We start from the raw sequence: 13,765 nt of genomic DNA, 5'->3' as shown, positions 1-13,765 counted from the left end.
TCCGTCTCCCGTACTATCCCCCCCCCCCCCCCCCCCCCCCCTTTTTTATTTATTTTATTGGAATATGCCAAACCATGTGGCCAAGCCTCGCCGGAAGTACCGAACGCGCAGCGACGGACAATGTAAATGTTGTGGGAGATACTCCTTTCGTTGGATATATTATGCAGAGACACGTTAAACTGCGTTGCGTCCGAGGCGAGAAGTTAGCGTATCGGTCCGACCAGGCTGCGGAGCGCAGCGTGGCGCGCTGGGGCCTAAGTTTCGGTGGATGCAGGCGCCGGCTGACTTTGTCGTGCTGGCTGCCTGTCCCAACTAGAGAAGGCCAAGGAGATGAGCGAGATCCGACCCAGCGACGGAGTCGAGTTCTGGCACGGCCGGCTGACGTACTGGCTGCTGGATACGGTGCGCACTAGCCCGCTATGAGATGGCCGGCTTGCCCGGGAAGGACGAGCTGGACGGCAAGTTCGATAGCGTTGAGATTAATGGACAGCGGATCCTTTATGCGAATAACGAGGCGAACGAGTGACATTTTTTTTTTTACACTTTCTTTATCACCATATGTTAGAGCGGACATGGATAGGTGTCTTTTTAATTCCAAGCAAGAAAGGTTTATCTAAGATTAATCAACTAAGTCAGAGTACCCCCTGTCGGCCACCCCCCCAAACGGCCACCTAGATCCCCATACAAACAGGCAAAAACTCACTATTTTCACAACGCGTTTAAGAATCGAATAAAAATTATGTAAAAATGAGATAAGTATCATTTAATAGCCTGAAAGGCAGGCTTTTGCACAATATATGGTATGCGTATATTTTATAATTACATACGTTTAAATTTACATTATAAAACGGTAATATACTAAATGTTAATGTTCGCTAATAAAATGTATCCGTTTTATAACATTTATTATTTAAAACGTAATTTTTTTAATATATTAACTATCAAAATAAAATAACTTGCGTTTAAATCGGAAAAATCCCGGCTTTTACAACATAACATTATATATTATGTAATATAACTATTTAAGCTAATATGGACAACTTACACAGTGTATTATACAGTACAATGCATTTTTTATTATATAAAATTAAAATAAAATGTTATATGCTTAAGGGTATTTCATATATGTAAATTAGTATTATTTAAGTTAAGTTATTAATTAAAAAGTTATTTCAATTTTTCATTTATATGTAATTTATATGTAGAAGCTTATTTTGTAAATTTAACATTTTAGACGCTACATTTTATTATTAAATTATTTTATTTGTAAAATTTAGCTTTTAAATTATATAATTCAACTTACTCCGCCTTTCTACGATTTTTTCAAATTTTTTAATTGCGTTGTGAAAATAGGGAGTTTTTGCCTGTTTGTATGGGGATCTAGGTGGCCGTCTGGGGGGGTGGCCGACAGGGGGTACTCTGACTTACCGACTATTCGGACGATGGTAACGCCCGAACGAAATATGTCCTTGGTCTGCCAGTCGCCGACATTCTCCTGGGCTTTGACAGTAAACCCATCGCGGGTCAGTGGCCGAAGCATGGTTGGTCTCAGCAAAAGCATTTGGATATGAACCCCGTGCCATTATGGATTGGTGCTGGGCACGACCAGTTAGCGTGTAGCCACAAGGCCAAAATCGTGGCGCCATGAAGGAAAAAAAGCTCAGGTAATCTTGGAGCACGGCCATTTTTATCTGCATTTGAGGTCTGCTATTTCATGGCGCGACTCAAATTTCAACGATCCTCGTTTGGCCACTGCCGTCGCGCGGCCACAACTCGGCTGCCTGTTTCCTCTAGATGTCCCCAATCGGCTTGACGAGCCGCACGGCCTCAAGGCCCTGTGCGTGTCCGCCTCGCCCTCATCTGACCCGGCCAGGCGGATGATTGCACGCATTGACTACAATGTTGCGTAGCGTGTCGCGGCTGATTGCCAAGGTTCGCGCCGCCTTCGGCTACACATCGACGGTAGCCAGGATAAGAGCATCCTAGTCCACCCGTATTTCAGTGACACCCTCCTCGGCTTGGTGGAGAAGGACCCGGATTTCCAGGTCCCTCAGCGATGCAAAATCTTGCGAGCCACCGGTAGAGGCCCTCCTTGAGCTTTGTTGCAAACGATGGATGCATTTGGTAGGAATCCAGCCAGAATCCACTCGCCGCCGCCGCCGCCGCGCAGCAGCAGCAGCAGCAGCAGCAGCACGTGCACACATGCCTTACCGTGACCATGAGCGGACTGCCTGCCGCCGTGTGGCCCGGCATGGACCGGCTCCGCGCCGTGGCGGCCGAGGTCTTCGCGTCCGACATCAACCGGAAGCTGCTCCGGTTTCTGGACAGTTAGCCGGGCGGCATGGACCCGGACCCGGACACCGAGTTAACCCTAACCCGACCTGTTTTTGATAACGCAGTCGTCGCGCGGCGCCTCGTCCCAGCATTCCTCGACGCCTTCCTCGACCTCGGCCGCCAGGTTAACTTGGGCGCCGAATTAGTACGAGAATCGATAGCAGCCAGGGCAGGACCTGGTCGAAGAGACTCCAGAGGCGGCGCGGCGCCGCCGGCGGCACACCATGGTGAGCCCGAGGAGTCCGTTTGGCACCTTTGGGAGCGGCGACCCGACTGCGCGCGGGGACGTGCCCGTTTCCGAAGCCCCTCTGCCGCCGCGCACGCCGCCTATGCCTGCCGTGCCGGTGCCGACTCTGCCGGTCGTACCGATGCCAACTCTGCATGCCGTGCTAATGCCGGCCCTGCCTGTTGTGCAAACCCCGACCACCCCGACGCCTGCCGCCGCGCCCGGCGGCTTACTCGCCAATAAGACGCCGAGTCCGGGGTTTAGGCCGCTACGATCAAACCCTCCGTTTGCCCCGCCGCGCATACTGCCGGGAACAAGCAACGTTGTCGCCCGGTTTCCGGTCCCCTTTGTCCTCGGCCGCCCGCGGGTCGGCCTCCCATCGAGTGTTAGGCCACGGACGGCACCTGGGAATCCGTCTGCGCCGAAATCCGGCTGGGACCAGCAGCCTCCTGTTCCGGTTAAGGAGCCGATGCCCCAGCCGTAGCAAACATCCTCTGAGGAATCGGCATTTAGCGAATCGGGCGACTCCGTCCCGCATTTCGGGCCGTAGCATGTGGCACCTGGGGGGTTGGCGGGGGACTTTGCTGGATGGGGACAAAACCGGTAAGCAACCAACCAACCCACCCTTTATTTTTTCCTTTTTAATTCGTTTGTTCTTTTCGTTACGGTTTTAAATAACCGCCCCTAGTGCTTATAACTAACCAGCCCTATTTTACCCTTGCTGGAAAAAGAAAAAAAGAAAAAAAAAAAGCCAAAACATCCTTCCTCACGCCTCCCTCCCTCGCTTAACGGGCCGCGCGGCATTTTCTCCGGCCGGCCCGCGCCGCTGCCCGTCTTTGTCCTCGTTACCGTCGTCCCCCTTCCGCTTAACCGCCACCGCCGGGGCGGCCCCAGTCGCAAGACGACCTCCTCCACCGCCACCGCCATCACCTCGGCCGCCGTCCAGGGCCGCGCGGAGGGCCGCGCGGAGGGCCGCGCGGTGGGCGACGAGGGCGAGGCGCGGCTGCTCGACGGCCCGCAGGCCCGGCCTGCCGCCCCTGCTCGCGCATCTCGCCTGGACGCGGCCCGTGAGGGACGGGATCTTGTTGATGGTCTGCAGGCCCGCCAGTCTGTCCGCCAGTCTGTGCGCGGCGGCGGCGGCGGCGGAGGCGGAAGGGCCCGACCCCGCGCGCCGGCCGCCGCTAAGGTTGGTTTCGGCGCCGATAACGCGCGCCATGGCCTTGACGAGCGGCAGGTGCGGCAGGTGCCGCTCGACGAACCAGACGGCGTGGCCCGGCGTTAGCGCCGGCGCCTCCTCCTCCTTAGCGTACAGGCGGCTTAGGGCTTCGGCGCGCCGGGTGGCCGTCCGGAAGCCCTTAAGCGACGTCGGCTCCGGGCGGCAGGTCGAACTGTCGGCCCAGTCGACGGCGGGCAGCCGGAGCTGGCCGCCGGTGTAAGCATTCCAGTGCATGAATTCGTCGGGCGGCATCTCGCCGACCGCGATGCTGGTGGCGTCCCGCTCGGCCGCTGCGGGGGTGGTGGCGGCGGCGGCGAGCGCGGAGAGCTTATTTCCGAGCATGGCGAGCGAATCGTCCAGCGTGGGTATCTCCAGGAAGCCGGACCCGTCGTTAGGCGCCATGGTTGCTACCTCCACACCTTCGGTGCGGTTTATCGATGGACCTGCTTAACGTGGGCCTCTGCTGCCGGCACGACGTAAAAGAAAGTCTGGGTGCGGACTGGGGAAGATCTGGGTTTTGGGGGATCCGAAAGAACTAGCCGGCATAATGTGTAGAGGTTAGTTAATTTGACCGATTTCTCACCCCGCCGTCAACACACCACCGAAGATTTAAACTACCGGCCTGGACGCTCGATGCCGCCGCCGAGTAAAATCGCGTCTGGGGCCTCACGGAGAGGTCGCAGCAACAGCAGCGCTGCTGGCAAGAAGCGATCATCCAGCCAAATTGGCGCTCCACTGCCCCCCACCAAGCGATCCTGCTCCACATCTCCAACGGAGGCCGGCAATGACGCACTATCGAATCGGGTGCATCGACGTGTCGTTCTCCGTGACTATGGAAAGCCCATCTACAAAGCAAGCTCTCGATCGGCCCTCCTTGCAGCTTTCGAGGGCAGCATTGAAGGACACGAATCCTTGCGCAAGGCTGGCTTCCTGCATAGGGACATTTCGATTAACAATCTTATGATTAACGAGGACGATGGCAATCACTCCTGGCCTTCGTTTTTGATCGACCTGGACCTTGCCATTAAAGTGCAACGAGAAGCCGCCTTAGGAGCAAGGGGAAAGACCGGGACGAGGGCCTTTATGGCCATCGGTGCGCTTCTGGGCGAGCAGCATTCTTTCATGCACGATTTCGAGTCGTTCTTTTGGGTGCTGTTTTGGATATGCATTCACTACAAAGGGCCAGATGAGGGCAGAGCCGTTCCGCGGTTTGAGGAGTGGAATTACGTTGACACAGAGGAGCTAGCAGAGCTAAAGAAAGGGCAAGTATCCCATGAAGGCGACTTCATCAGAACCGCAGAAGAGAATTTCACACCATACTACCAGCCATTGATACCTTGGGTTAACAGACTACGGAAAGCGGTATTTCCGAATGGTGGGAGATGGGAAAAAGATGAAACAGAATTGTATGTTCGGATGAAGGAAATTATTGGGGAAGCCCGCAAGGATCCAAAGGTGTCGGCGGAGTGATAGCCTCGCGGATTAGTGTAATCGGAAGAGAATTTAGTGCTGCCAACTTATCCTGCGGCATGACCCACCGAGGTATTCGGGGACGGAAACTTCCCGTCTATTTTGGTTTATACCAAAGCCCAATTTCCAGCTTTCACGCGAGCACCTTTACCTCCTTCGCAACAGGCACACCGCCCTTTAGCTGCGCGCTGGAGTGAGGTGCCTCGGCGCCGCCAATCGGCGGGACACAGTGCTGTACCCCTTATAGGGGAAGCGCTCGAGCGGGGACAGGTAGTGCTTCAGCCGTCGCCCGGCTGCATTCGGATACTGCCGGTTGAGCGGGACTGTGTTCAGGGGCTCGACGGGAATGCTGCCCGACATCTATTATGGGGTAGTCCTCGGCGGTGAAAGGGTTCCTGACGGCGAGTGTCCTCAGAGGGGCCAGTGGTGCGATCTGTCGTCTGGGTCCAAGTCGCACCTTTGCAGCAGCTGCTGCCGAGATCGTGACGGTGCCATCCGATACTTCCACTTCGTCGACAGCGATTCCGAGGCTGACGATGAGTCCTCTATCCCCTCGAAGTCGGAATCGGGCTTCGAGTCCATCAGCGAGCAAGTCAACGCTGTCACCGAGACATAAATGTCACGGGGATCTGCATTGACGACGGCAAGCCTCTTTTGTGGCCACGCACCGGGTCCGTTGGGCACGTGACCCCGGCCCTCGTGACCCGGCCTCCGTAGTGCCCGGTCCTCCTCTAAAGTCGGCACGGGCCCCTGCAGGCCGGTTTTTGTAGGCTCCCTTACACTACCCCCCCTCAAGGCGTTGCGTTCCGGCAACGCTAGATAGGCCGGGGCGCGAACGTTCCTACCACATGCTCGTGTTCATCATTACCCCCGGCTCCGTGGTGTAGCCCTCCTGGTTAGCACTATTGCACTCAAGTTGCTAAGACGCACGGCGACAGTGAACGGCTGCCGGAACGTCACTCCAAATGCCCCATGTGACAACAAGCCGCCCTGGTTATTGATCGTTACCGATAGTATGTGGCTCGCCCACTTCGGCGCCGTTAGTACTCGACCAGCCGAATTGCCGCCACTGCCCGGAGCAGCGGAACTGCCCGCACTCATCTGCGCAAGGCCATCCTCCATGTCCCCAGAAACCGACGCCGTCTGTGGCAGCCATGACAATGAGAGTGGTATTAAATTGCTGCTGGCGATGCTGACGCCGTTGATACTGCCGTTGCTCGTACAGCAGGCCGTTTCGAGCTCGGTCTCGCCTTCAGGAGCGAACCACAGAGACCAACCGGAGTGGTTCGTGCGGCGCCGCCCGCCTAAGCCCACCCTTTCGGGCCCCGCCTGTGCCTGCTGTTGTAGTTCAGATAACGTTTGAGTAGGACGCTGTGGAGCCGGTAGAGGATGCGGCCAGGGTGTGACCGGGGAAGCACATGTGGTGCACTAATTGGTGGAAAATGCTGTGTCCCGGCTTGTTGTGTTGGTTCGCTTTGTTATTGGTGTGGCCGAAGGCGCGGATTGCGGCCGGGGAGGCGGAGAGGCAGACGACGGCGAGCCGACGGATAGGTTGACTACCAGTAGACTTTAGAAATGCCAATGCCTAAGCAGATGTCGGATTCCAATATAGCCTAGGCAAGTCGCAAAGTGCAGATGCGTGTCGCCTTCAATGCGTCAGGCGTGAGGCGTACATCCGGCTCGGGCAGTGTAGCTATGACTTGTTTCAATCAACTTTCACGAACGAGGCACCTTCCCTTGAAAAAATCCTCCTGTCGGACCCGCTGTTAGGGTGCCGCTAAGGTACACGGCCATTTTTGGTACTGGTCCCACCAAAATGAGCCGGAATCGTTATGTGGGCGCTAACAAGCCACTTGGCTTTGTTTTGCCCGCGTTCGCCGGCGTCCTTTCAACAACGACGACGACGACGAAACTGGGCTAGAGGTGCAGAAAGGGCTCGCAAAGGTTTCGGGGTGCCTATTGCCAGCTGGGAAGGTCCTGCACCCCTCGCAGCCCAGGGCGCGCCTTGCGCGCGCCGAAATCTTCGACAATCGGATTGCTCCAACCTCCGCGCATCACCAGACCGCCCTTCGACTTCCCTATCGCTTTCGCCGCACCGGACGAGCCGAAACGATTTCGAACGCACAAGAAGACTGCTGGCCGGCAAGCAGTTAGCGACTTTGGACGAAAAGCCGGCCCGGCCGCCGCCGTCCCCCGCCAACCACGGCCGCCGTTTCCCCAGTTCACTTCCCCCAGCACCACCACATTTTCCCTAGCACCAGCACCACGGCACCGGCCGCCGCCCTCCCTTTCACCACATTCGCAACTCCGCGATCGACCGCATCCAACGATACGCACGGCGCAAGATTGGCGTGTTTAGGCATTTGTTTAAGCACGCACGCGCGAGATTTGCTTTGACGGCACGCGCCTCTGTTTGTTGCCACGCCGGGCTATACGTATGTATAGGTGGCATCGCACGCGCAAGGTCTTCGCGCGGCTCTGTTTCGCCAGCGTGACCGTAACGGCCTACGAGACCTGCACCACGTTGGCAAACCGCGCAGCCTGTCGTTCGATACGCGACACAAGGAGCACACCGGGTTGGAACTAGGCCCTCCAGCCCCCGAGTTTTCTTTCTTTGGCTGGGCCCAAATGGAGGGCCATTGCGGTCCTCCGCCCGGTCCTCACTTTACTCCAGCACATTGCCGGCCGACTGCTTTCTCTACCACCAACAGCTGCGCTCACAGCGCCCCGGCGTTTACTCGCCCCATTTGCCGATTGCCCGCTCACCAACAAGGAGCGTCGGAATGCGGCCCGATCTCCGTGCCTTCGGGCTTAATTTGTTAGCCGCCTCGATAGCAACATGTAGCCTAGTGTCAAGCTTAGGTAGCGCTAGCACGTCATATGCCCCCTGGGAGGCAGGGACTGGTAGATCCCGACTTACTGACGTTAAATATACTCACTCACTCACTCACTCACTCACTCCCCTTGACAGATAAACCCTTCCCCCTCATGCACAATTAGAGGTTATACCCAGATCACAATGATCGTTGTTAATCACCTTTAAAGATCTCCACGCCGACCATTTAACAACAGGAGTACCTACTCCTACCAACAGTTACAAAATTAAAAAAAAAATGCACCGTGTTTTTCACAGTGTTTAAAACCAACCCTAAAGCACTAACAATGAAAATTCGGAAAAATATTTTACGTAAAAAATACGCTTAGTAATGTCACGATCAGGGAGAGTAGGCTTCGCAGCCGGGCTTAATTGATGCTATGGACGAAAAACTCTTTTGAGGAAGAAACAGGAAAGAAAGGCGCGATGCGGTAGAAAAAGCGGTGCGGCGTCTTATCGCACGGGCTATTCCGCGGCGCGCGCTCACGTGGATGCCTGCGGCGTGCGGTGAGCTGCCCTGGGCCGTTACAAAGCGTAGCCTTAAGCTCCGCCCAGGGGCGTCGTCACACAACTCACCGCCTTTTACAATCAGCTCACCGCCTTTTACAATTAACTCACCGCCTTTTACAATTAGCTCACCGCCTTTTACAATCAGCTTACCGCCTTTTACAATTAACTTACTGCCTTTTATAATCATTTCACTGCTTTTCATAATCATCTCACCGCCTTTCATAATCATTTCACCGTCGAACAGAGCCAGATGGCCTGTTAGACCCTGTTGTGCAGCCGGCTCATTTTTGGTGGCCCCAACACCAAAATGGCCGGGTTTCCTTAGCGGCCACTAACAGCGGGTCCGACAGGAAATTTTTTCGGGGGGAAGTAGTGGAGTAAAGGCGGTGAAGTAAAAGCAGTGGAGTAAAGGTGGTGAAGTAAAAGCAGTGGAGTAAAGGCGGTAAAGAAGAGAACGTGTTGTGTATGTAAGCCTGGTAGTCGATGTGGTGGCGTGGCGCCTGGGAGTCGCTGAGCCACGGTGGCTGAGGCTCCATGCTTGGGGCCCGTGCCTGGGAGGCTCGTGCGTGGCCGCTTGCATGAAAAAAACCCTGCACGAGGGCTCCGGTGCAACGCACCGATCCCCTCCTTCTACTTGTCACTTCTAGATAGTCAAATCAACCTTCGCTTTATCGCAGCCTTGTCTCCTTTGTGAGGGTGATCCCTAACAGTCGACCTATAACCTATCAGTTATTAAGGCCTTGTACCAGCCCCAAGACACTTGCGTTGTGCCCATCTCCAGACCTCGCCTCGCAGCATCCCTTTTAATTTTAGCCATTTGGAGGGCTTTTTTTTTACCAATCCTGGTCCGTTCGGGGCTAGGATTGGATGCTAAAATTGCCCTAGATTCCCTTTTTATAATGAAGTTATGCAGACCTGTAACAGCTAATACCACATCGACTTGTGCGCGGAGACGGAAGCTAGAAGGGGTGCCTCTTTGTTCCAAACAGGCCTCTGCTCCTAAGGTAGGGCACCTAGGGAGATGGTAGTAGTAGCGTCTTTGTTAGGGAAACAGGGGAAACACTAGATATTTTAGGTGCAGGTCTGAATGTGTAAGGGACTTGGAGGGCTCATGCAGGGCCGCCAGGGCTGCAACCGGAAAGGGGGCAGCAAAGGCCTGGGTGCCTGGATGCCTGAGGCACCCAAGGTCACGGGACACTGGCCCGCCGCGGCCGACCCCTTAGGCAGGTTGATCGTGGCAATTCCAGATTGCCAACGATCAAGCTGAAGTTGTTATATTTACCCTATAGCAATATAAACCCCAACCCCTTTCGACTTACCCGCTACTATCGTGATCACCTCGGTTCCAGCCCTCGGCTTAACCCCGTGACATCCTAACGCCAGCGCCTGATACGGAGGGCGCCTAACGATACATGGTAACGAAGGTAGGGTTGGTAGGTTGAAAAAAGGGTGGGTTGATCTCTGTAATACTGTTTCTGTACTTGAATCCGAACTGCCAGAGGCTTCCTTTATATACTACGAGAATCTCTGGCTTCTGGGCTCTCGAACGAGCCTGTCACGGCCGGATAATCCTAGACATGCGCGAGGGCAATGATCTATTGGCACCTGCAGACGAAGATTCCATGGTGAGGAGGGAAGGAAGTATTGTACATGACGGAGGGGAACATGGTGGGGTTTTGTGGTTGAGCTCCTCTCACGTGACCTATCTCCCTGCCTTGGTGCCTGAACCGTCACAGAGCCTACCGCCGGCCCGAGGGACCCTCTGGATCCGCCAGATAGTGAGGCTATTTAGGCCTGCTTTAACCCTGGATCACGCCGTTGCACGGGTCGTTTAATTTTTTGGGAATTTCTATTTTAAGCCTCTGTGCCCATTGCTTTTTATAGATAGGCGTTCCCTGTTTGCCCCGGATGGGGATCCACTGAAAATTAGGCCAAAATATACGTGAATGGCCACAGGGCTCTCCCGGCCGTTGTATCCACGTCGAGAATTAAGCTTAAATAAGGTCAAAAAACCGGCTAAGGGGTCAAAAAAAAAACCAAAACCCTTTAGTATCGAACGGCCCCTAAACTTCAGCTGGAACTTTACTACGCCTTCGACCGTCACGGACTTAAGGACCGCGTTTTCAAGTAGCCATTCCTTGAAAGTTGTGACGTGGACCTCCACGGTTCCTTCTTTGCGGACATAATTAAACTGCAAAGCGCGCATCGGCCTCGGTGTTTTTATGAGAATGTGCAGGTCGTCTCTGCGTTCGACACTTTAACGGAGCCGTCGGCTGAAAGCGCTAGTCCTTTATGAAAGGCTTGCTTACACATTCTAACAAACCGCTTCTGTACGGCCAAGACCTCATGCATAACTGCATACAAAAATCTTTCAAAATACAGCCCAGGCTTCCCGTCTCCGTCCCCGCGCTCTCCGCCCGGTTTATCTCCTAGCTTTCGCCAACGAGTCTTGGAGGGGACCGAACGAGATCACTCCCCTCCCTCTCCAAAAAAAAAGAAAGAAAAAACAAACCTCGCTTTCAGGGCTCCTTTGCCCTGGTGGCGCCAGCTACCGGCTTGTTGTCTTCGGGATGATGCTCAACGTTTACACCGTCTTCGTGGGCCCTAAGCCACTGCTCAAGCCGGACAGGGGGTCCTGGCATCTCCGGGTAATCCTGGTGGTACTGTTTAAGAAGGTGAGGGCATCCCTTAAATCCCTCGGCGTAGTACCACGTTTGGTCGGTTTCCCAGTCGACCCATTTGGCCTGATATTGAAGCTTCTTATAGTGGGTGCGTGAAGCCAGTATCTCCTCAACCTCCCATTCGTTCTCATTTGGGGGCGTGGGAGCACCCGCTGTTGATGCGGGGCTTTGACCTGCCAGGCGGTGTCTTTTAGCCGGCAGCCTTCGTTGTTGGTGACGAGGTGAAGCGCTATTGCATTCGTGATCCGGGCAACGGCCTCGGCTAAACTCGAGCTGATACTTCGTTTCGCCGTTGACCGTCGCAGATTTGAGGACCACATCTTCGAGTGGCCATTGCTTAAACTCTGCGAACTGGGTTTCGGTCGTTTCGGTCTCTATTTCCTTGCCAGGACCTTGTGAAAACGGCGGGCTGGGAATATCGTGCCGAAGTGGGCTCCGTTTTTGGATTTGTCTTCGCCTGCTGTCGCCGCGGTGGGAACCCGTTTGGCGTTTGGCGGCTGTTCTGCGTGGCGTCGAAGCGGGAGAGCTTCTTCTGCGGCGTTTGCGTGGTGACAGCTGGTCGCTGTCGCTATTCCGAGGGTGGTAAGTGCCGTCGTCCCCATGGTCGCGCCGGCGACTGCCAGGATTGGATTGAAGGTTGCCCCGAGTGTCAAATGGCTGGCCATCGCCGCTTTCGTCGTCGGAATTAACACTGGAAATGCCGGATGCATAGTGGTCCCCGTCACGAACATCCGCCTTCCTCGGTCTTAAATTCCGCTTCGCTATAAGCGTTCCGGCTTTGTCATTGATATCATTGTCGCTAGCCTTTTGGCAATCACCAACCGGGCGGCGACAAGGCATGCCCTCTCGATCCGAATGGTCTTCCAGGCCCGGTGAGCAGTGCCTGGAGAGATGGCCTGAACTAGGCGTCCCCGCTCCTCTAGCTGGCGACGCGCCGGAGAACCTAGCCCCCTCGTCGCAGGTGGCTGCCTCAGGCGTGGACCACACGCTGCTCGAGCGTGGAGCGTGGTCACTGCCGACAGGACTCGGCGGGTCCTGGACCAGATGGGAGGGCCCAGCCGACGTAAGGCGTCGTTCTAGCAGCGCCGGCAGAGAGGGAGGCTTTAGAAAATTCATACCGAAAGCGTCATGTCTTGGCTCGGTGCAGGGTGGAGCGGTATGCTCACCGGCATGGGTTGCTAAATGCTCGGCTGAGGCAGGAAAAGGGCTTGGCAAAGTCGGGGGGCCTGGCGGAGCCCCGTCATTTAGCTCCAGGACGCTGTAAGCCTCCGGCAGCTCGTCTGGTGTTTGGACCAGCACATCCCTTATGGGCCCCGGCGGAAGGGTAGGGCCAATCAAAGCTTCCGACGACTTGCAGGCGTCCGGCCGCAGACCATCCCCCCCAGCCGCCGAATTTCCGGCCCCATTGTCTTGGCCTAGCCCGTGAATAACGGACGCTCCTACGGCGTTGTCACCGGCGCCGGACGACGTATTGGAATCCTTGCCTGCCCGGGGGTGTCAACGCAACGACTCGCACAAGGATGGATAGAGAATCATGCACATACCTGCACCGGCAACGCTGCCGCGATCGCGTCCGATAAGTTCCTCGATTGGCGGGAAAAAATCGTCTTCGTCATCGGACTCGCTATCGCTGGGAATCTCGATTGCATCTGCCCTGAAGCTTGGGCCAACGCCGCGTGAGGTATTGTGTGTAGATTGCTGTGATGATTTTGAACTTCCGGCGGTTGGTACAGAGAGATGCCCATATTGAGCTCGGCCATTGGGCTTTCGATTAGCCGCAATTTCAGTATATGAGTAAAAAAGCTGACGATCCATCGTGCAGTGGATGCTGAAAAGGAGTTTGAGTTTAGTAAACGCGAAAGGCTTCGGGAAGACGACGGAGGTGTGATTGCACTGTAGGCTGACGGTTTCAAACTTAGGAACACCGGGGGAACGAGGGATACATATATGCATGTGCGAGAAGCGTGAGGTCGGTCACGGCACCGGCAAACAAAGTACAGGCAACAGCTCGTGCTGGCCATCCACAGCCACCTATCCACCAGTCCCGTCGACTTCGATTCAACAGTTCCTCGTATCTCTGCCAATAATGCAACTGCCGACACGGGAGCGAGACAGCCGGAGAAGGTGACCCCGCAGGATGTCGTCGTCGCTGCCAATCAAGTCCCTAACCTGACCACACGAGGTCGCCCACGGCGTCTCCGGAGACTGCCCAGGATGACCTGACGATGTGACACAGGCTCGCCATCTCCTTTTCCTGCGCCTTGCTCCGCCTCCTAAACGGGCTTGCCCCATCTTCCCTTTTTATGCCGCTCGACGCGCGCCAATAGCAGTGCGGGACCTGACCGGCGCGGGGAGGGGTTCACGAGCGCCGTCGCTTCATCCCACCGGCTCCTTTCCAGGACTCGTGTCTGCCTTGCCATCGCCCAAATTGCGCCAGGGTGCGGACCGCCGTC

At 55.6% G+C, this 13,765-nt stretch overlaps 7 protein-coding genes across 7 annotated transcripts; 4 read left to right on the top strand and 3 right to left on the bottom strand.

Annotated features, from left to right (window-relative positions):
• Positions 1 to 482: 482 nt before the first annotated feature.
• GGTG_13859 (hypothetical protein) lies at positions 483 to 1,131 on the top strand (the record flags this gene model as incomplete). Its single annotated transcript, XM_009231781.1, has 3 exons — positions 483 to 607; positions 771 to 800; positions 1,062 to 1,131. 3 exons carry the CDS (start codon positions 483 to 485, stop codon positions 1,129 to 1,131), a joined length of 225 nt encoding a protein of 74 aa, XP_009230045.1.
• A 53-nt stretch (positions 1,132 to 1,184) lies between these two features.
• Positions 1,185 to 1,540, bottom strand: GGTG_13858 (hypothetical protein; the record flags this gene model as incomplete). The annotated part of the gene is made up of 3 exons (XM_009231780.1): positions 1,185 to 1,237; positions 1,304 to 1,312; positions 1,429 to 1,540. 3 exons carry the CDS (start codon positions 1,538 to 1,540, stop codon positions 1,185 to 1,187), a joined length of 174 nt encoding a protein of 57 aa, XP_009230044.1.
• A 510-nt stretch (positions 1,541 to 2,050) lies between these two features.
• Positions 2,051 to 4,178, bottom strand: GGTG_13857 (hypothetical protein; the record flags this gene model as incomplete). The annotated part of the gene is made up of 3 exons (XM_009231779.1): positions 2,051 to 2,308; positions 2,558 to 3,144; positions 3,410 to 4,178. The coding sequence occupies 3 exons, from the start codon at positions 4,176 to 4,178 to the stop codon at positions 2,051 to 2,053; spliced, it is 1,614 nt and encodes a 537-aa protein (XP_009230043.1).
• A 154-nt stretch (positions 4,179 to 4,332) lies between these two features.
• Positions 4,333 to 5,862, top strand: GGTG_13856 (hypothetical protein; the record flags this gene model as incomplete). Its single annotated transcript, XM_009231778.1, has 2 exons — positions 4,333 to 5,182; positions 5,580 to 5,862. The coding sequence occupies exons 1-2, from the start codon at positions 4,410 to 4,412 to the stop codon at positions 5,860 to 5,862; spliced, it is 1,056 nt and encodes a 351-aa protein (XP_009230042.1). The 5' UTR covers positions 4,333 to 4,409.
• Positions 5,863 to 9,291: 3,429 nt separating this feature from the next.
• Positions 9,292 to 9,993, top strand: GGTG_13855 (hypothetical protein). The gene has a single exon (XM_009231777.1). It carries the CDS (start codon positions 9,719 to 9,721, stop codon positions 9,896 to 9,898), a length of 180 nt encoding a protein of 59 aa, XP_009230041.1. The 5' UTR covers positions 9,292 to 9,718; the 3' UTR covers positions 9,899 to 9,993.
• Positions 9,994 to 10,208: 215 nt separating this feature from the next.
• On the top strand, positions 10,209 to 10,817 carry GGTG_13854 (hypothetical protein; the record flags this gene model as incomplete). Its single annotated transcript, XM_009231776.1, has 2 exons — positions 10,209 to 10,272; positions 10,588 to 10,817. 2 exons carry the CDS (start codon positions 10,209 to 10,211, stop codon positions 10,815 to 10,817), a joined length of 294 nt encoding a protein of 97 aa, XP_009230040.1.
• Positions 10,445 to 13,232, bottom strand: GGTG_13853 (hypothetical protein). Its single transcript, XM_009231775.1, has 2 exons — positions 12,857 to 13,232; positions 10,445 to 12,796 (listed from the first exon to the last, which is right to left on the bottom strand). The coding sequence occupies exons 1-2, from the start codon at positions 13,125 to 13,127 to the stop codon at positions 11,151 to 11,153; spliced, it is 1,917 nt and encodes a 638-aa protein (XP_009230039.1). The 5' UTR covers positions 13,128 to 13,232; the 3' UTR covers positions 10,445 to 11,150.
• Positions 13,233 to 13,765: the final 533 nt, after the last annotated feature.

The sequence above is a fragment of the Gaeumannomyces tritici genome (genome assembly GCF_000145635.1).
Source record: "Gaeumannomyces tritici R3-111a-1 unplaced genomic scaffold supercont2.66, whole genome shotgun sequence".
In the NCBI taxonomy this organism is placed as follows: Eukaryota; Fungi; Ascomycota; class Sordariomycetes; order Magnaporthales; family Magnaporthaceae; genus Gaeumannomyces; species Gaeumannomyces tritici.
This window is presented reverse-complemented; position numbering and strand designations above follow the sequence as displayed.

What these genes read in the sequence shown, in the direction of transcription:
- GGTG_13855 (XM_009231777.1), top strand. Translation starts at nt 9,719, where the DNA reads ATGTGTAAGGGACTTGGAGGGCTCATGCAGGGCCGCCAGGGCTGCAAC.
- GGTG_13853 (XM_009231775.1), bottom strand. Translation starts at nt 13,127, where the DNA reads ATGGATCGTCAGCTTTTTTACTCATATACTGAAATTGCGGCTAATCGA. An exon ending in CGGCAGCGTTGCCGGTGCAG is followed by an intron (nt 12,797 to 12,856) that starts GTATGTGCATGA and finishes ACCCCCGGGCAG; the next exon opens with GCAAGGATTCCAATACGTCG.